Source organism: Aythya marila (genome assembly GCF_965140915.1).
Source record: "Aythya marila genome assembly, chromosome: Z".
Taxonomy (NCBI): domain Eukaryota; kingdom Metazoa; phylum Chordata; class Aves; order Anseriformes; family Anatidae; genus Aythya; species Aythya marila.
In genome coordinates this window covers 23,230,506-23,251,618 of record NC_139080.1, presented here as the reverse complement: position 1 = coordinate 23,251,618, position 21,113 = coordinate 23,230,506, and the positions used below count along the sequence as shown (strand labels likewise).

At 36.7% G+C, this 21,113-nt stretch overlaps 1 protein-coding gene across 1 annotated transcript in view; it reads right to left on the bottom strand.

The window, feature by feature from the left end:
* The window catches only part of MAST4 (microtubule associated serine/threonine kinase family member 4), a 300,676-nt gene that overhangs the window by 203,762 nt on the left and 75,801 nt on the right, over positions 1–21,113 (bottom strand). The window contains exon 3 of the mRNA XM_082783232.1: positions 18,530–18,651. Within this exon, the coding sequence (XP_082639358.1) occupies positions 18,530–18,651 (122 nt within the window). The remainder of the gene's footprint in view (positions 1–18,529; positions 18,652–21,113) is intronic.

The following is a 21,113-nucleotide window of genomic DNA, read 5'->3' as shown; positions in this document are numbered from 1 at the left end:
CACTTTGAGAAGCAGTCCGTGTACATTTCACAGTAGTAAAACCTGCTAGGGGCAAAAACATTTGGAACAAAAATGAAGGATCGCTGAAAGGATAACATACTAAGTATACACCTTGTATGAAGAACTGAGGAAAAAAAAAAAAGAGCATTCGCCCTTCTCAATTTCTCTTCATATGATTGAAATGCATTATTATTTTACACTTTTAAGCACCAAGACAATTTGAGCATTCTCACTGAGCTGCATTTCTCTGAGATCTCCAACTATGTTAAGAAAAAAAGTCAATTTTTATCAGTTGGTCACATCAACTGCAAGTGTTTCTCCTTCCCTGTCTCTCCACGTCTCCAGCTCAACATGTAGCTGTAACATCAGGTCAATGGCTCAAACTTACCCATTACTGATTTCAGTTGCAAGATAAGAGCTGTACTTGAGGCGATAAAGAAGGGAAAAGCTCACACTGACCAAAACTCCAGTTCCACAAGAGGGAGACAAGGCAACGAAAAACAAACAATGCTACACAAAGATTTGTAGGCCAGAAGAGAGAGTAGCATGACCATCAAGTCTGACCTTCTTTGTAACAAAGGATACTCAACTCTCCTGAATTCATTTATTATTTTTTGAACTATAACCTCTCTTTAAATATCATGTTGAACCTCGTGAAAAACTTTTCACCTTGGAGATTTGAACTGTAAAGTGGCTAGGATCCCTCACTTCCTCTGTGGAAGAAAAAGAAACTGGGGTTACACTAAGTAATACAGGTATCTCCTTTCGCTTCTTCCTAATGCTATTTTCTTTCCCATTTCCACTTCCAAATACATCATCTTTTCTTTCTCCTCTGTTAACAGAAATTTTCTCCCAGTCATTCATATCCACATGCCCTCACAATACAACATTTCCCCGTTTCTGTTTCCAAAGGAAGCGCAGGCAAGTGAAACACAATTTAAACACTGTTACATTTCCAATGAGGTGGCACAAAATAATTTGATGCAATAGCCAGATTGTCAGCTTTCAAGGGTGAGAGGCAAAAAAAAATAAAAATATACTGTTTGTCCCTTGTGGCACACTGCAGGCTTCAGCTGCAAGGCTGTTTGCATTTATTTACACAGTCCTAAACATGTGTTTACACAAGTTTTATTTCAGTCACTGGAATACAGGAAAAACTCTCAGCACACAATTAATCAGTTAGTTCCCTCAGAAGCTAAGAATATGAAAGTGTGGAAGTTCCTTTTTTTTTTTTTCCCCCAGGGATTTTAGCATATCTAACCACATAAACTGTCTAATGTACATATACAAATTAAAAGCACTCTCCTACCTATCTGAGAGGTCTGCAAGGCATGAAAAGGTCTACAAACGTATTGCTTGAACAACAACAGCACAATAAAGCCATACTAACCAACTAACATATCAGTGACAGGCAACAGATGCAAATGGTCCTAACCTAAAAAAAAAAAAATCACCTTAAGTATCACAGAAGTATCCAGTTGTGCACACGGATAATTCACAGAAAGAATTGTAAACAGACAAAACCACAAAGTCTCCTACATGAAGAAGCTTCCTAACTACACACAAATAGTGTATAAAAACTACTTTTTTTGCAAGAAGCTAAAGATAATTGTTGTAGCTATACAGATAACACTGAAAGGCAGGAAAATAAAACAAAGACTGCCTTCCAGTGGAAGATGAAATTAATCTCACATAGAAAAGTACAAAAACTACCTTTCGCTGAAAATGTATTTGTTGTCAATTCTGAAAATAACATTCTCCAAAGCTTGTGCTGCAACATATAATGCCATATTAGAAGGTACTGAAAGGCACAGCTTTGTGTCTAACACAAGATGAATGTCCACTGAGCTTTCTCACATTTTATGAACCTTATTAGATATTACCAAAGGTGTATCTTCACTTTTGAAATGGCATACAGCTTGCTATTTTTGTCAGGAGGTTTTCATTATTTTTCAGCTCGTTATTTCAGTAATAGGCACTATCAAAATTATGATAGAGAACATTCTGGTATTAAAAGTTGTGCTTTAGAACAATGAAAAAAATATGTTCTTTAGAACATGTAAACAATACTGTCTGCCCTTGCATACACACAAAATACAGCAACCTGCTTCACAGGCTCCTTCACATAATTGTTGCAGAAAAGCACACTTGTACATGCACCACAACATAGCACATGTATACAGAAATTGAAGGAACCTGTTCCCCTCTCCACTCCCCCTCCTTTCCAGGGAAGGTAGAATTATTTTAAGAAATATAACCACCACAAAATTTTCAGAAAGCTTCCTTAGCTTTCTTTCCTATAAAGGCAGCGTTTGACCCGATTATATATGAATAATATTTCAGTTAGCTAAGGTACATATCAGTAAGTACACATTTATTTAAAGCCAAAAAGAAATGCAGCAACTTTTTTTTTTTTTTTTTTTTTTTTTTTTTTGGAAAATTATACAAATTTAGACAGTTTATTTCCCCATTCAACTGCTAAGGCTTTGCCTTAATTGTGTTGCTTCACTTAGTTCTGTCAGTCAATATTCTTTTCTGAATTTAGAAATTAATATGATTACTGCAATGACTTAATTAAAAGATAAAACCTGAGCACGTCAAAATATATATGAATATGTAATTCCAGTCTCACACTGGAGATTTTAGTTTTATGGATACACGTATCCTATGCGTGGCTGCCACTTTCATACTACACATGGTGGCAGCATAAGATAAATTGTGTTTATTATGCATCATGGAACAACTCACTTGTACTCTGCCCTTCAAATCTGTCTCTGCCAGGGCTGTTTCTCATACCTTAAATACTGTACAACATCAAATCACTATCACTGAATTTATTAAATAGTTATTTTCCTCTCAAATGTGAGAAATCTGAAGCTCAGAACAGATAACAAGCAATCCAATAATTGCTGTGCACTGCGATAACTTGGAGCCCATAAGAATGGGAACTGTTTTTCCCCAGCATTCATAAAAAGTAAGCCTTGATTGTATTATTATGCACTGATAAGCTATTGAAGTGATTGTTGGTAGAAAAATTAAAATACTCTAAGTGCCGTATTTTCAGAAGTTCAGGTATATGGACACACTATCACTACAGATGCCCGATTTCACAAGTGCAGGAATGGAAAAAACATGTAAGTATTTAACAGTAATTCCTATGCAACCTTTATCTAAGGACATTAGAGAGGAGAGAAATAACTAAGTGTGTTCTATCAGATTTTGTGCCAGCCACACGAATGTGCCTGCAATGCGCACACACACAAAAACCCATGCATCAAATCAGACCTAACCTATGCAGCAGAGTTGAGGATCTTCATCCACATTTTTTCCATAAATACTCTTCATATCATTGCAAATCAATACACAATTACTATTATTCTAATCACACAAAATCAACCTGTAAGAACCAGTTTCCCGTTTCTATAGTCTCCTGCCCAAGGAACTGCATCAGGGAATGAAGCTGGATCAGGCTAATACACAACAAATACAAAAAAGATATAGGAGATTAAAAAAAAAAAAAAAAAAAAAAAAAAAAAAAAAGCACACAAATATTACTGATATATAGCACTGAAGAAAGGTGGGAGAGAAGTGTGGTTTACTTTCTATTCAGCATCCCACCCATCTCCCCCAAACAAACTGAACTGAAAAGGAAGCCAAATTAGGAGAAAGATTAATACTCTGTAACTGCTATCCCACCACCTTCATATACCACAAAAACTGACAAAATTGCCAGCACGTACATTTCTGTTGGTTTATTTTTGCTAAACAGCAACTATTAACCAAGCATCTTTACTGGGTGTTAAGAGTTACTTTACTATCCCAGAAGTCTCAACTGCCTTTTACAGTAACAATTACTGTTTTTCTCAGCAACACAGTATGATTAGATTATTCTCGTTTCAAACTTTGAAGGTTTTCCATTGTAATTTACCTTTTAAGAAGACTTTAGAATCTAGAATGAAAATGCTTAACTAGGATTTTTGTAACCCAGAAATGCTTTTTAAACATTTATTTACATACATTTATATACCTCCCTATTTCAAGTTTCCCAGTGCAACAAGCTTAACCTAATCATACAAAACATGAGCATGTAAAAGATAAAAAAAAAATTGCAAATAAAAACTCTACAATGCTAGCTACAGAATTCAACAAAAGGAAAAGTGAAACATCGATTAGAGTATGAACAGTACTGGCATATGGCAAAAAGGCTTTTATTTTAAAACTGGAATCCCCAGGCTGCATCAAGTTCAAATCTACCTACAGCTTTCAAGTTCAATAAGCTTGTCTCTCTAGCCAAAGGCTTTTAGTCTAATCTCAAAGTGAAGCACAAACATCCCAGTTTTTCAGCAGATTCTCAGTATAGCTCATACTGTGCATAACAATGACAGACTATTCAAAATATGGTGTTCTTGTCTAACCAAAAGTGAAGAAGATTCATGTAAAAGTATCAGAGAGTACTGATATCCAAGCTTCAGTAATCCAGTAAGCTCATCTTCCTCAGTGCACATAAAAATAACTAAAAGCTTTCTATTTTACAGGGGTATTGGGTGCTGGAGTGAATGGTCCAGACAGCAGCTCCAAGAAACACATTCAGTACTACTCATTATATCCTGCTTCCCATCCAGGAAAATATTGTTTCTTTCTCCAAAAATGTTTCATCTCCAAAACCTTGCAGACATCAGGTGTAAACTTAAAAAGAGATTCAGATAAACAGAAATAACATCTTAAAAGTATGCTGTCAGTTGTCACATGCATGTTCTTGGTTACTAAGGAGTTTATTTCACTCATGCAACCAGAGATACTTGAGAACCCAGGAATTCTAAGAATCTTTCAGAGCTGACTCTCTAAAGCCTTTCAGCATAGTTTCCTATCCACTATGAATGAATTGTGAATCGAATTCTGGCAACATCTTTGACCATCACCCTGAGGCAGCTCCTACTTCGATTATTTCTTCTTCAGAAGAAATAATCTGTAGGACTCAAAGTTTTCAAACATACAAAAACTATGTATTGAAGCATTTTGAAGCTACTCTTAAGGACATATTAAAGCACATACCGTAAAAGGATGATGACATTGCAATTCCACAAAGAAGACCAAGGTTATCTTTCTGAATGGTCATAAGGAAATTGAGCAATCTTAAATCCCACACTAAAATAACTCTGCTACTCGGAGTATATGTAAAACTTTAACAGAAATCACATTTTTCTGTAGCACTCTGAAAAGAGCTTTCAGTTTTTGAAGGAATTTACCCACCAAGTTTTCCACTGAATTTCAGAGCTGGAAAAGACAGCCTCTTCAAAAACATTACATTTGTCTAATACACTTAAAACCAACCAGGGACTGGGGGGAGAACACAGTAAAAAAAAAAAACACCCACTTTTTCAGCCTTTTTGTATGTATCGCATCTATACCTAACCTCCAATATTGTCATTTCAAAACATTGCTGAACAAAGCTATTTCATCAGAAATCATAACGGAAACCAGATCTTCACCAAGTGAAGTTATAGAAGCATGAAAGCCAAAGCCATGTGTGATACTGGGAGCTGGAAGATGGGCACTTATTTCTTGTATCAGGATTAAATTTGTTGAGGAAGTCGATCAAAATGAAGATAATCTTTGAAGAATTTCACACAGATCAATACCTAACTACTTCACATAAATCAGAAATTTACAGCATTGCTACTTACTGTTACATTTCCAAAGAGCTTTCTTGAATGCAATGCTTTGGACTTTCAGCAATGTTTTCTGAGGAAAAGAAGCCTATGAGAACACTTTATCCATCTGCCCCTTGTTCCTCCAACTTCTGGAAGTCTCTGTTGCTCTGTAAAGTGCTGCTGAAATTGGCTACAGCATTGGAAATGAGATATTTCATCAAAATTCACTGCCAAAATTGATGGACCCACACTTAAGCTGTCACTGAGAAGGGCAGCCAGAATCCACCTTCAGAAGCACATGCCCTTCTCACCTGTGAGCACAGGCCAGCTGACCACACTGCAGCCCTACACCACGAAGAGCAAGAATTCCCTCTTACACAGCTATAAAAAGGCTTGTTCATTTTGCTGTTAACAGGAAAGCATATTTTAACTAAAATATTTGATCGGTAAGGAAAATAGTTTGGGATAAAGCTGTCCTATCTCCACAAGATAATAAAAATCCACCCACTTGGTTTCCATGATTTCTTTTCCAAGATCTCATTTACCACAGAACCTATGCAATGATATCATATGAACATACCTCTTACTTCAGGGAACATGGAAAGTAATCCTCCCTTTTTAGAGTGTGGGGTACTAAAGGTACCTTGTTTAAAATTATGATAATGATATTCTGATAATTCTTCAATAATTAACAAACATTGCATTCTAGAGAAACAAATTAATTTTAACCAAAACAAGTAGTATTCATAATGTCACTTACTACTATTAAGGTGTAATAATTCATATAGAAGTCTAGACATCCTAACATCCTTTACTGCTCTAAATCCTTGTATACAATACCAGAACAAAGCACAAATTAAAGAAAAAAAAGTTTCACGTTTTGTTCCATGTTTATCTAATTCTTGGATTCTTGATGTCAGACTGTGACAATATTAGTTTCTCACTTTTTATCATAAGAAACAGAGCTAAACATCTCTTCATAAATTAACTGTATGCTACTCACATGCATTGGTATTACATATTCAATTTAATGCAAAGAATACATTTTACATAGTAATGCATTCAATGTATTGAAGAAGTTTTAGGTACTTAAATTAGTCCAATTTTCTCAGGTTCATTTTGGATCACTAGATTTAATCCTTTAGAAATCACTGTATACAATGTGACCTTTCACTCTTAAATCAAAATGTTTCACCAGCATCAAATGTATCAACCAGAAAGCCCAGAAGCATTTCAATAATCTACAGTATAATTCACTGGAACACCTCTTTCAATATCAAAACTGTTGATAATACACTCAATATATTAATTAAAAGCCACAAATTCATTTTAGAACTAATCAGCCAAAAACAGTTTTTATTTTCTATCTTAAGCTATGAAAATTGTCTGTAAGTACAGTAGCACATTAAACAGTGGTGACTTGCCTCCAGTTCTCCTTTCCTTACAACGTCATGACATTTGAACACCTCTATACATTTGCCTTAAATCCCTGTAAAAGGCTTATAGAAATAACACAATAAATGCTCCACATGAAACCAACAACTTCCCTTCAGGGCTTGGCATAATAACTGGTATTCCTCAGGAAAGAAAACAGAGATACTGCATCCGTCAGGTTTTTTCAAGGCACGGCTTCCTATGCATCCCCAGCTACAAAACTGCTGGCCTGACAACAAAACTGAAATCACTTATTATTTAGCTATACTTCCATTTAGTAACATAATCCTACCCCACACACAACATAGCACACTGCTCCTTTAACACAACTTTTGGATTTCAGAAGGAGATTTTCAGTCGAGGCATGCTGCCTGGATCGGTAGGGTCTGTTCAGCCTGCATTCCCCTTCACCATCACAGACCAGGGCTGTTACGTGGCACAGAAATGATCAGACAAGCCAGGTTGCTGTGTACCCAAGAGAGCAACCCAGCTACCTGGTCTAGCAATGCAATGAGAGATTTTACTGTTCTCCTGAGCCACTGTGCTTTACTCAGAACACACGGGTGAACAGGGAGAAATTCAAGACTCCTTAGTTAACAAAGCTCTGATTCTCTTTTTCTAGAGCTGATGAATCTACTGACCTCGCAAGCTACAGGTCAGTGTAGGGTTGTGTAAAAATCTGTCACGCATAAAGCTGATTGTAATGGATTTAAAAAAAAAAAAAAAACTACTGGGTTTCCAATTGCATTGTAAGGTTCTTGGAAATTAAATGCTTCTTCATACTAAAGCATATATACCTTAACAACAGCCTCAGTTATGCACGCTAAAGTAGCCACGAGGAACGGATGTGCGGTCCGTGGACGGCACAGGTAGGTACACACCGGCTTTTTTATGCCACCTGCTGGACAAAATCCTACTTGCACCAGCTCACTCCTGCCTTAGCCGTTCAGCACGTTTAGAAGGTAACAAATCAGTCGCGAGAATATCAGAGGAAAAATAATCGTTGCAGAAGCAAACACTTCTTAAAGCGATAACTACCGTAAGTAGTCAGCCTTCCCTCCAGTGACAATATATAGAAGAACACTGGTTACAACCGACTTTTATGATTTTCCCGTTTGCATCAAACACTGTGTTCCTCATTTCAGCAAAATGCATAGATGAGTCACCAAACCAATCACTTTTAACAGTTCCACCAAGATACTGAGCCCTCTGACTCTCCAAACCACAATTATACCGTAGCATAAAAATTTATTTCTGAAAGCACAGCACATATAACCACAGTCTGATTTCTCTCGTGGATATCTTTTCATGAAGAAAAGAGAAATTGCATACATATAGAAGTGTTATTCCTTTAAAAAAAATCACGCAACTACTTGTCTCAGTATTCCCCCATGGAATGCCAAACAGCAAGTATAGAGGAGTTATGTCACTTTAGATCTTAAAGTTTGCAGCTCCACATATCTATCTATATTCCAATTTTCAGAGAACAAATAAAAAGAAGTCTGAGTTGATTTTACTATACTGGCATTTTCTAACAATCAGCTGAACAAAATATTTTACTTTACATATACTCTAAAGGAAGAACAGTAAAAACTTTCATGGCAAAACAATGACAACAGCAATTACATTATGAATAATCCCTCCAAGATACTTGGAGGTTTTGTTCTTGTGTGAAAACAGTACAAACAGGTAACCACACAATTATTCAAACACAATTATTAACCTTTGGAAGGACTTAAATGTATTTTTCACTCTGAACAATTATGCATCTAGGTTTTTTTTTTTTTTGTTTTTGCTTTTTTTTTTTTTTTTTTTTTTTTTTTAGAGGAGTTTAATCTTAACAGTTCCAATAACTCACTATTTTCTCAGAGGGATAGCGGTAGTAACGTGCTTTGGAGGATGTATAACTCTTCTAAATGCATTTTGCCTTCTCCTTACGCTTTAAGATTCAACACTTCCCACCCACTGCATGGTCATTCTTCTTCACAAAAGCAGCCTCCTTCATTAGAGAGCAGTGGTTCATGTTTTAACATTTATATTAATACAGAAGGTAGCTCACTGTGCTGAAAGTCTGACTCCCCAGGAACCTAGGATCCAATACAAACCAGATGAACCATGGAAGCTTTTTTTTTTTTTTTTTTTTTTTTAATAAATGAATGCTCTCCTACTGATAACTAGTTTTGATTTGTACTCTGTATAATACAGAAGAGCATGTGCAAACAGCATATCAAAACACTTATTCAGTTACAGGTTTCAGGGAAAGCATCATCATTGTAGGGATGTTTGTTCAGTATCTGCCTTTACCGGTCACATAATCACCAAAACAACTAAAGTGGAGTTGGGTTTGAGCATAGGTTAGATGTCTTGCTTAACTTCAGCTCACTCGCTTTCCTTATTTACAGCAGGGAATATTATAATTCAACTTTGTTTCTTACTAACAATGTAATTTCACCCATTTTTGAACAGATGACCTAACATGAAGTTAGGAACCTATGATTAGCCTTTTCCTTACACTCTAAGATGTGTTTTATTGTGAGATTTTTCTATTACAAAGCCAATCATCACTTCTGAATTTAACCGACCACATACTGTCTTCCACTGCACCACGTAATTGCAGATATTCAGCAATGATCAAGAGGTTAAATGTATTCATGAGAGTAGCAGTTAACCAATCTCACGTTGATTATTACATTGTTTACTCAAGTGACACTAGGTCGACTTGAGCACTTAGCTAGGTTTCTTGATCTCCACAACACAATGAAAGAACATTCTTAATATACACTGTTATCATACTAAAAAAATATGATACACCCATAGACATACACACCACAATAGGGCATATTGTGCTTAAGAGAAATAAAAGAAAGCAGAACAGTTCCTAGCATTACTGAGATGAAAACAGAGTTGACCTTGAAGTCTTCTGTGTGCTGTCACGGAGGACGATGTGTGGGACAAACACAGTGACTGTGCCTCACCAGTGCAGCCACAGAACAATTTACATTGCATAGACTGTGGGAGGTCTGGCAGGAACATTAAAAGGTAAAGCAGTGGAAAAAAAGATCAAAGTCCACATGCCCACCTGCTTCCACAGGACAGAAGTGTAATTTACAGTAAGATGTCTGATCCCACATGAATGTACAAGAAAGTCTGACTCAAACCAGAGGTACAAATATGCAGGAGCATGCACAAAGGCCAAACCATGGGGTCAACCCATTTACAATTTTAACTCAATTTTAACTCAGTGAAGCTGTATCTGCTTGCTAAGCCTGTAAGAGTTAGAAATGAGGGGCTGCAGTGCTTTATCACTCACCACCCAACCCAACAGCAGGCTCTGCAGTATGTTCTCAAATTGAAAAACACCTGCAGAAAAATCCTAGCTGTACACCTCCACTTGTTCGGAAGTAAGCAAAATCAGAGGGGAGGAACTTCCATTCCTACCACAGACATCTGGATAAACTGTATTTCCCCTCCATGTTCTAGTGCCTGTAAGTCAGATGGGTCACTCAGCCCTGCACAAGTCTTTGTTTTGAGAGTTGCCATCATCAGAATCATGGGGCTACTTCAGCTTGAGGAGCAAGGCTTACTGTTCCCACGCTGATTTCTACCATCCTCTGGTACATTACAATCACTTCCCAAGTATCATATGCATGAAAACAGTGAGAGGAAAGTAAAAATAAATAAAAATGTTACATCATCAGTTTTGAAGTCTGCTGTATCTAGTTATGCCTTAATCTGAGGACACTGCTCCATGGCAAAAAAAAAAAATTGAGCAGAACAGATTACACTTCAGCAGGTTTCAAGCAAAGTCCACCACTTTAGGTCAAACTCCAGTTCAGAGAGTTTCAGTATTTGCATTTCTGTTAACTGCCACAGCAGAAATCAAGTTTCTTCTTCTGTGATAATTTTTCTCAAATAGCATCAAGAAAAAAAAGTTCCACAACATTCAAGACTAAGTTTCTTAGCAATATATGCCTCACAATTAAAATTCAGATCCAAGGAGCAGTACCTCATCCTCTACAGAAAACTTTTAGTTTTCTCACCCTAACTACAAATAGGTACCAATTTCCTATGACTACTAACAGTCAGGTTGTAGCTGCCCCATAAGAACTACAGATAATGCCCTAAACTGCTGCCCACATAGGCATCACAGACGGTACTCTCATTCGAGGCTGTCAATACCTGTGAGATCTTAAATGCTGATGGAAAACTATCAGCTATCTAATGCATAAAGATTTTTCTAAATCTACAATGCTATTTCTCTGTGCCTACTTTATCTCATTTATTTTAAAGTCAGAGCTGTGAGTAACTGTAGTTTAAAATTTTATCAAGTGCCTGGAGAGTAGAAATCAGACCATCTGAAGCAGATCTGTACATCAGCACATATTTCTGAAGCAAAAGAGAATGTATACGTGAATCAGCCTTCTAACCATCGTGTTAACTTACTAAACAATCAGTCACACTAGGCAGTTTTCTGCTGGGTGATGGGTGACCAGGAGACAGCATTAGAACTGAAAGTACCTAAATACATACCAGTTCCTTTTTTTTTTTTTTTTTTTTTTCCCCCCCAGTCTGTTCTCTTCCTGTTCGCCAGGTCTTTTTTACCCCATTTACCATACCTCCTATTTCCACACCTTCATTGGGCTACAGAATTTTTTGATCTAAGGCCAGAAAGGGGCACCATTATATTCCTTAGTTCTTACACTCTATTAATCATGGACTGTGGTATTTTACCCAGTTATCTGCTAGACACAATCTAACAACAAGCTGAGAAAGCATGTATTCCCAAAAAGTCATCTAAATATCGAACACTATAAATATCACATATCAATCTCTTCTGGTTGTGTAGTTCATTGGCAAACCACCCTTACTCTCATTTCTCACATGGATAATTTTACACCAGCATGCAGGTTCGTGACCTCACTTTTGCAATGCTTTCCACTTTTTTTTTTTTTTTTTTTAAGAGACACTGACAACGCGATTCTATATGACATTTTAAAATAACCTTTACTAACACCACACACAGAACTTAACTATCACAACAGTCAAGCAGAATAAGCCCTTATTCAGAGCCATTACTCTTTAAGATACAGTGACAAGCTCCACTTCTAGGGGTGAATTTTAGCTGAATGATCTCCTCTGTGGGGGTCCTGTAGACAAAATGAAACTCTTAAAGAACAGCGCCTTCTCAGCTGACACTGTTAGCTAAGGGATAAAATTTTAACAGCCCTAGCCTTTTCATTATCTAGAAGTAAAAAGTTGTCCTGGTGAGTCTTTTTACTGTCTGGGGAAAGTCTCCTATGATGGAGAAAGATCAATCATATGAAACACCTACAAACAGAAGCATGGTGCTCATGAACAAAATAGGGACATACTTCCAGCTCCTATATACATAGGATCTTTACTGGTTTTGTGCCATTCTAATAGGATACAGAAGAGGATTATACCTCCATTCAGCTCTAATTAACTGTGCAAATTACTTGAAGTAACATCTCCTTTCAGTTCTAGCACATGCTCAAATACATCCTATTAACTGGAAGCTTAGAGGCTGATGGGAGGAGACTCATTTCAACACAAAGTGGATACGTTTGGAAGTTATGTTGGATAAGCCCACAAGACTTATTAAACTAAGTCAGTCTTCTACAAGAGCTTGATTACTTATTCTTTTTTTTTTTTTTTTTAAACTAATGATATTGTGCAGCACAAGACATGTTCTCAATTCCAAGAGATGTAAAACTATGGGAAAAGCTTTACCCTGGCCATCACTACTTCTGCGTGTCTGAGAATGGGCAAGAAAAGTATCAGAAAGAATAATGCCCAGATTTTTAAACAGCAAATCTTGGAAAGGAATCAAACATCTAAAACACTATCAAGCAGCTGAATCTACATATGTGTTTTACACTTAAGCGTGCAGTGAATATTTTAAATACATAGCAAGATAGACAATTAGAGATATATATGTACTTGTGAAAGTGCACCCAATTATCAAATTCTTACATGAGTTTTTCAGTATTACGCTTTCAAGGCTCTGGATCAGATCTACTACAGACTTTCTCTTGTACCAATACTGAGCATACAGAAGTGCTTATGAAGATGGATGTTCATTTTCCTCTCTCTACCACTAAATTAGAACTAAGTACTGAATTAGAACTGCAATTAAGAACGTGTTAGAAGGGAAATACAGACAAAGAAATATGAATGCAAATACATATTCATGGGCAAGAAGTAGCTGAAATGAAACACAAGGGAGAACACTCTAGTCTTACATGCTAGAAGCAACTGAAGTAGAGAAACCTGCTACCATAACTTGGCAGTTTTAGCACTTCATAGGAATAAATACTTTCCATTTTAAAGATTCTCAGTGATTAGACTCATCTGTGGAGTTGTTATTTAAAGACAAAGAAGAACACAGCAATCAGATCTTTACAATGGAGTAGCATTCGGATAACTTCCTCAGTTCAGACTCAGTATTTCTGAAGTTCAGTTAACTATGTTGGGGAAATTTCGGGTAAGATTCAGACTTAAGATTAGCTGCCTAAGAGATATCCATCTTATCATCAAGATGTTTTTTACAAGTTTCACCCTTGTGGCACTCATTAACTTTCAGAATGTTAAATGTCAGCTCACAGAAACGACCAAGAACGTGAGGAAGAAAGAGCTAAAATTTAAAGCAACCAAGGTTTCAGATGCAGGCTCTTGTTGCTCTCTAATAGTTTCATTTTAAAATAAAATTCAGCTACACTCCCAATAATCAATAAGTTAAACTAAATACACAATTAATGATTTGAAGAATTCACTACAATTCTAAAATGAAAGATTTTTTTTTTTTTTTAACTTATGTGGTTTGCTTAAGCACAATTGATACTGTCATTCACTTATCTAACCAAATAGTGTTTAAAGAATGTATTTTATTTGTTTGCAATCATTTATTACCTAAGCTATAATTTTGCAGCTTCTCAGGCAACAAACGTCTGTCTTACATCTGGGGAATAACATACACAAAAGGGTGTTGGCATGCTGTTTGAATACATGCAATTACTGGTAGTTACATTCTAATTAGCATAATTAGTTTTGAAACAGTTCTCATAATAACTGTCAACATTATGTCAATTTATCTGAAGTTAATGGCACATTTAACAAAGACACACTTACTCGTTTTCAGTAGTATACTATTTAATAGAAAGGAGGAGGCAAGGCCCTTTCTGAAGTAAACCTGCCTTTCATACATACTGAACATTTATTTTGTTTCCTTTCACCAATCCATCTTATTGCTTTAAATAATTGCCACCCTCTAGCTTTCATATGACCATTCTTGGAAATTAATACTGAAAGTGGCAATAAAAAGCAAACATACCAAAGTACAGATGCTTGTAAATTCAGACTTATGTTGTTTTGTGCAGGTTTGGTTGATTTGTTGTTGTTTAAACTGAAGAGGTAAGTATTGTGCTAAAAAGCAGCAAATAATTGTACTCATGCCTAGACAAAACAACTTCACTGCTTAGTAGGAAAGAGCATAAGCTATTTGTAAAGGCCCTTTTTACCTTTCTTTCAGCTTTCATAAGTTATCAGATACTATTCACAAGTAGTCAGAGATGTTCTCATTACACCAAATAAAAGTTTAATCATTTCACTGACATCTTTCATGTTTCCAAGAGGATGACATAAGATGCCTTTTAGTTTGCTTTACTACAAATACTCATCTTCCACAACTCAAGGGAAGACCAACCTCTGCCCAGCACTCGTCATAAAGCTGAAGTTATATCACCAGTCTTGACTGGATTTAAAAGCTAAATGCATTGCAAAGTATACCATTCATTTGTGGCTCCTGTCTATAGCACATTTTTATTATGTGGATATTTCAAAGAATGAGATACCATTCAGGAGTCATCAAATATGGGTCTTAAAAAAAACCCTCTGGACTGTGAGATGTCTTCATTAATTTTTATATATAAAATGGAAATAGAATGAAAGACTTTATGCTCCTTAAAATAGAAAGGTTTTTTGTTTGTTTTAAACAGGAGTTCAATAGTATCAGTGCTGGAGATACAGTAAATATACTGAAGTTTTATCCAGCTACTTTAGGAAAAATCCTCTTCCTTTTATCTACACATTTATCATCATGCATTACAGACGCACCTTACATTTGGGCTTTTTCTGTTTTTTGGTGTTTTTTTTGTTTGTTTGTTTTTATGTATGCAGATATCTAAAGAAAGTTAAAAAACTAACTTTTTTCAATACATGTCACTCAAAATCCCCTTCTGCCTATAAAATTGTAATTGCTCACAGTTTCAGGCTCTTTACCATTGCTTAAAGCATTAACAGCTTATTACAATGAAATATTAACAAACCCAGCTTTATTTCAGTTTAAAATAAACTATTTTCAAAAATTCTAAAAGTTAAAACAGTAAGCAGCAATGGTATTTGTAAATACTTGTGGAGTGGTGGGACAGGGTGTTTCTGGGGAGAACTACTCCCAGACATTGTACACCAAATGAGACAACAACTCTCAAGTTAACTTGCAAATGACCAGTAGAAAAGAAGCACTTTCAGAGGCAAATTCATCCTACCTTGAAATAAACATCTAAAATCAGGCAAAATGGTATTCATCCTATAAAGCAAAGAGAGTAGAGGTAACTCTACCATAGCTTCTCTAAACTCCCACAAGACCCTGTGCAGACAGAGAGATGTTCTGAACTGTGTTCCAAACTGTGGGATTATTCTGGGTTGTGCCTGCGTGCACGAAAGGAGGGGTCTGGGGTGCCTGCAAGCACAGTGGGAGGGGTCCTGGGTTCCTGGGTGGGACACTTTGACACTATATAAGATAATGTCATGCAGTAATAAATTGGCTTACGGCACAGAACGCTGGTCGTTGTGTCCGTTTGTCCCGCTGTTTTCGGTCGGGTTATCCTACACAAACATGTGCACTTTTCTCCACTGACTATCAAGGAGAAGTAAAGACACTGACCAGGCCAATGCTTGGCCTGTAAGAACATCCAAAAGCAGGATTCTTCCACACCTCAGCTTCACCTTTCTATGAAGTTTAGAAACGTTATGAAAATTAGACATATCTTCACATCCATATGAATGTTCTCTGCAGACTCCCAGTGATGTGCTTGACCCACAGCAAGTCCAAAACACTGCCCCTTCACCTGAAATAAGCCTGCCCCATACACATGTTCAACCCACTTACATAGCTCTATATGAGAACTGTATTTTCAACCTGTAGTCAAATTACCAAGTTATTACCAGAGATAAACCCTGGATACCTACTGAACTCCATCCACAGCAACATCTGCAGCCCATTTTTTTCTTATATCAATATTCCATAACTCACTTAAAAATCTATAGTTTCCTACAGAAACGATTTACATCTGTAATACAACAACCAATCTTGGCAATTTTTCACAAATTGATAGAAAAATGGAACGGTGTTTTGTACCTTATTTGCAACTCTTCTAAGTGTTAATATTGATATTTGAGCTGCTCATAAGTTATTCTTGCCTATACTGACCCCAACCAGACACTGCTGACACTGGTGTCCACACCAGAGCCTGGTATCAATGACAGCAAGAATGATCAGTCCTACTAAAGGAATAAATTAATGGCCTAATTTCTAAGGTAACATCTCACTTACCTGAAAAAATCAACTCAGACTGAAAAGCTACACAGCAACTCATACAAATCTCTTCTACATCAGGTTAAATTCTTGTAAATACAATTAAAAGCTCCCAACACTATAAACTAATGATAGGCCTCCCAAGCTCAACTCCAAAGCATAAACTGAGACAAAAAAAAATATAAAGAAAACAAAGCATGTTACACCAGCCTCCTTATGAAATGAGTCTGATCAGTAATTCCAGATAAACAAACACTTCTCTGGAGAACCTGCATCTCCACCCCATGGACACCTGCTCGGATCTGCCACTCACACTCACTTCTGCACCAGTAGAACACATGAGAGAAGTTGCAGTCAGGCAGAGATAAAAGATGTAGAGACAGGACAGAAGTCTGTAGCAGATATACACCATAAAAGTCAACAGGTGATGAGCAAAAGACCCCTGAGGAAGTTTGGCTCACTGAATTTTTCATCAGTCTTTTGTTTTATGACCATTTAAAGTATTTCTTGTCAAAATGCTGCTGAATCTCACTCATAATATAATTATACATTACATCAAAAAAGTACAACTACCATGATATCTATGACTTGTGAAAGCAGAACTACAAGATCAAATACTAACATGGCACTTTCTTATTTAGTCAAGTTATTAGATTTTTTTTATTAGCTACTCCAGAAAAAAAAAAAAAAAAAAAAAAAAAAAAAAAAAGAGGGAAAATGTATTGTACTGATAAAAAAATAAAATTCTTTCTGTCATATTCTGTCATTCTTTACCATTTCAGCTACACATAATCTGAATACTTCCTTCACAGTGAACTATTATATTTCTCCTAATAAAATGCCAACAAAAATACATAGGTTGATAATCAGCTGTTCATAAAATACTGGGGCTTAAAGCAGAAAACTTCAAATGGAGTCAAGTGGTTGTAATAAGTGTGCAGTTCAATAACCAACATCTGCCCCACAGAGCCACAAACAATTAACATCACCATGAAGCAGAAATCACAATTACGTTTGTAAGTGCAGATATGTTGCTGTTGAAATGAAATACAATTTCAGACAGATTCATGGGGAAACCAGCCATCTATATACCACTATGACACTAAAAACTGGCATGGTGCTATCTGTTTAGCATTGTCTGATCATTAAAAACACTTTTCTGCTTTTTTGTACGTATATTCATTAACAATTCTTTGAAGAGAAGTACTGATTAGTGTACGGGGTCCTGCACTGAATTTCATCAATTAAGATTTTAATATATAGAAACACAAAGCAGAATAACAGATACTTCAACAACAAAAGCTGAAAGTTCGGCTGTATGAGGCATCTCTTCCCCTTTCTCTCCCTTTATCATTTTGTCCAAAAGGCTTAATTAAGTTCATGCTTCATATACCCACGTTCTCCTGAGGACAGGAGTCCAGCAGAAAGTGGAAACAAAGAAATTGATGGAAAAGAATGCCCAGGAGAATGGACAGTTACCTTCCATTGTCGTCTTAAAAAGCACGCTTTTTTTTTTTTTTTTTTAAAGGAAAGAAACCATTTAAATGCAAATAGCCATATTAATGCAACATTCAGCTAGGAGTTTATGCAAAACCCAGTAATGCTATTCAGAGTTACTGTTACTATAATATGTTGAGTGTGACTGAATGACATTTAAATAATATTGTATTCTGGAATGCATTAGCAACTGGAAAGATAAAACTTAAGGAACAGGGGTTGATATGGACATAAACTCTGGTTTGGTTCCCATCCCTCCAAAAATTCAGAAGTCATGGAGATGTAATAGATTTTTTTTTTTTGTATACTCCTAGCTTTGAAAAAAATTACTCACCAAACTAGCAGTAAGTGAAGGTGCTGACTGCCCAAGTGCTTGGCAGCGCATGCGAACAAGATTAGAGGTTTCTGCAGGTTGCCACAGCTGCTGTCCATTTGCATTGGGAAGCAGATACCTGCCTGTCAAGTTAAGAAAGAGTATGTTAAAATATTAGATGTTGCAGATAAAGCAATGTAATGGACAGTTTACTACAAGACAACGTTCTTATTTTATCTTTGTGGGGTTTTTTTGTTTGTTTGTTTGTTTTTAAGTAGGCATCTCACCATTTTAAAACATTTGCTCTTTCACTATACCCCTGACCAGAAGGGATTCCATCAAAGCAGTATTTTTAGAATTCACTTGTCCCCCCTTAATGTCAACCTTCCACATAACGTTTTCCTCATGCAAATTCTTCCCTCTCCTCCACCCCCCCAATAATCTCACACCTGTACCTTTACCCTACTCTGAAACATGATTAACACAATAGAGCAAATATCCACAACAAAGGGTATGAACCAAAGAAACTTATATTCTGAAGGTTTGCCAGAAGTAAAATAAGAGTAAAAAATACATTAAAAAAAAAATATTGCCCTTGATTTTATTAGTCTTTGAAAGCTGGTTATTTGACACAGTTTATATTTTTGTTTCAAAGAGCTATGATAAGCCATGATCCTCTAAGGCTAACATCAAATAAAATTTCAGCTCTCCTGATCAACCCTGGTAAACAGCAAGGTTACATTAAAAATGCTACAGAGATGACTTCCTGACTATTCTCATCCCTTTAAAAGGCTGACATTTTTACAGTGTTTTTTGGTTTTTGTTTTTTATTTTGTCCTCATTGCATATTGTCAGAAAATGGGATCATAAATTAACAGGAATGTCAAGGATACAGCAATCACTGCTGCCTCTCCCAGTAAAACACAACAGAAGGAAGCTGGGAGGACTGTTTCAAAAAAGGCAATGCTATTCCATGCAAAAATGACTGATCTGGGAAACACCTTGACAAATGCAGCCAAAATGCTTACGCCTTCAAGGAGAGACTGAGCAAGTTCACAGAAAAGAGAGCTTTGGGAGGACTAACTAGGCACAACCATCTCAGGAAGGCCCTGAGCACCAAACCAGAAGCAAGAAAAAAATTCTGGAAAATATATTGAGTGATGTTTTACTTGGGTGATTGTGATAGGACAAGGAGAAATGGCTTTAAACTACAAGAGGGGAGATTTAGATTAGATGTTAGGAGGAAATTCTTCACTCTGAGGGTGGTGAGACCCTGGCACAGGCTGCCCAGAGAAGCCCCATCCCTGGAGCTGCTCAAGGCCAGGTTGGATGGGGCTTTGGGCAACCTGGTCTGGTGGGAGGTGTCCCTGCCCATGGCAGGGGGGTTGGAACAGGCTGATGATCTTTAAGGTCCCTTCCAACCCAAGCCGTTCTGTGATTCTATGACAAGTGAGTAATGATACCGTTCTCTTTTTGCTTACTTTCAGCCACCACTATCACACAGGGTAACAGACTATATAGAGTGGTCTTAAATCTGTAAATTCTTAGTTACATCTGAAAAATGTAAAAGTGGGGCAAGTAGGGCAATCACACCACTCAAGCAACTGACTTCTCTTAGAAAAATCAACAAGGTGATGCAGAGAAAATTCAGATTTATTTTTATTTTTTAAAAACAAATCTATGTTCAGAAGCATGATGCAAGATTTTGATTCAGCAGCTGAAATGAAAGTCATCTTCAAAGCCACACGTAATAAGCACCTGTTTCTTGAAATGACATTGCTACATTAGCATTGCCCCCATCAGAGAACTATGGGGTACACACATGACCATTGCCACAGGATTTGTGCACTGGCAAGTGGGCACTGGTTTGCCCAGAAATCAAAGTCCTTAGCTTCACAACCTTGTTTTTAAACAGCAGATCCACAGGAATCTGTGTGAAAAACAACTTTACTGGGATCTGTAGAGTTCCTAAGCAACAACACCAGATAGTCCTCTTAGCACTTCTCAGCCTTCAAAGCACATTATTGTTCATTGGCACACCGGTAAAGTTGAACCTGTAGACAGTTTTTCACCCAATTTCTAACAGCTTGCCCAAGACTGGAAGAAAAATGTATGACAAAGCTGCAGAATTTTGCCAAGTCACCCAGGAAAACATTCTCCAGAATTCAGGTTTCTTTTTCACATGTCCTTCCACCATCCTCAACTAAGAGGCTTCCATAAAGAAAGCTTAATCCATATATCTTTGATATTCCATGGATGTACCAGTGAGAGGTGTAAGTTATAGCTGACTGCATATGTCTCCTCAAAAGGAGAATTCCTTCTCATTCAGGGGGCGAAGGATAAAAAAAAGTGAGTAGAAAAAAACCAAGTCATTCATACTCTGCATTTAAACTGTTAACTTTAATGCTTTACATGATGAAAGAGGTTTATACGTTTTCCTTACTTGTTGTTTTGTTTGTTTTTGATTCCTCTGTTCCTCTCCCAAAAGTCAATGAGGTTCTCAGGTTAAATCTGGATATTTTCTACTGCTGAATCCCAGACTACAAAAACCTCTCAGATACAAAACACAGAAATTAAACTCTGCAAGAATGCTCCAAAATTTGAA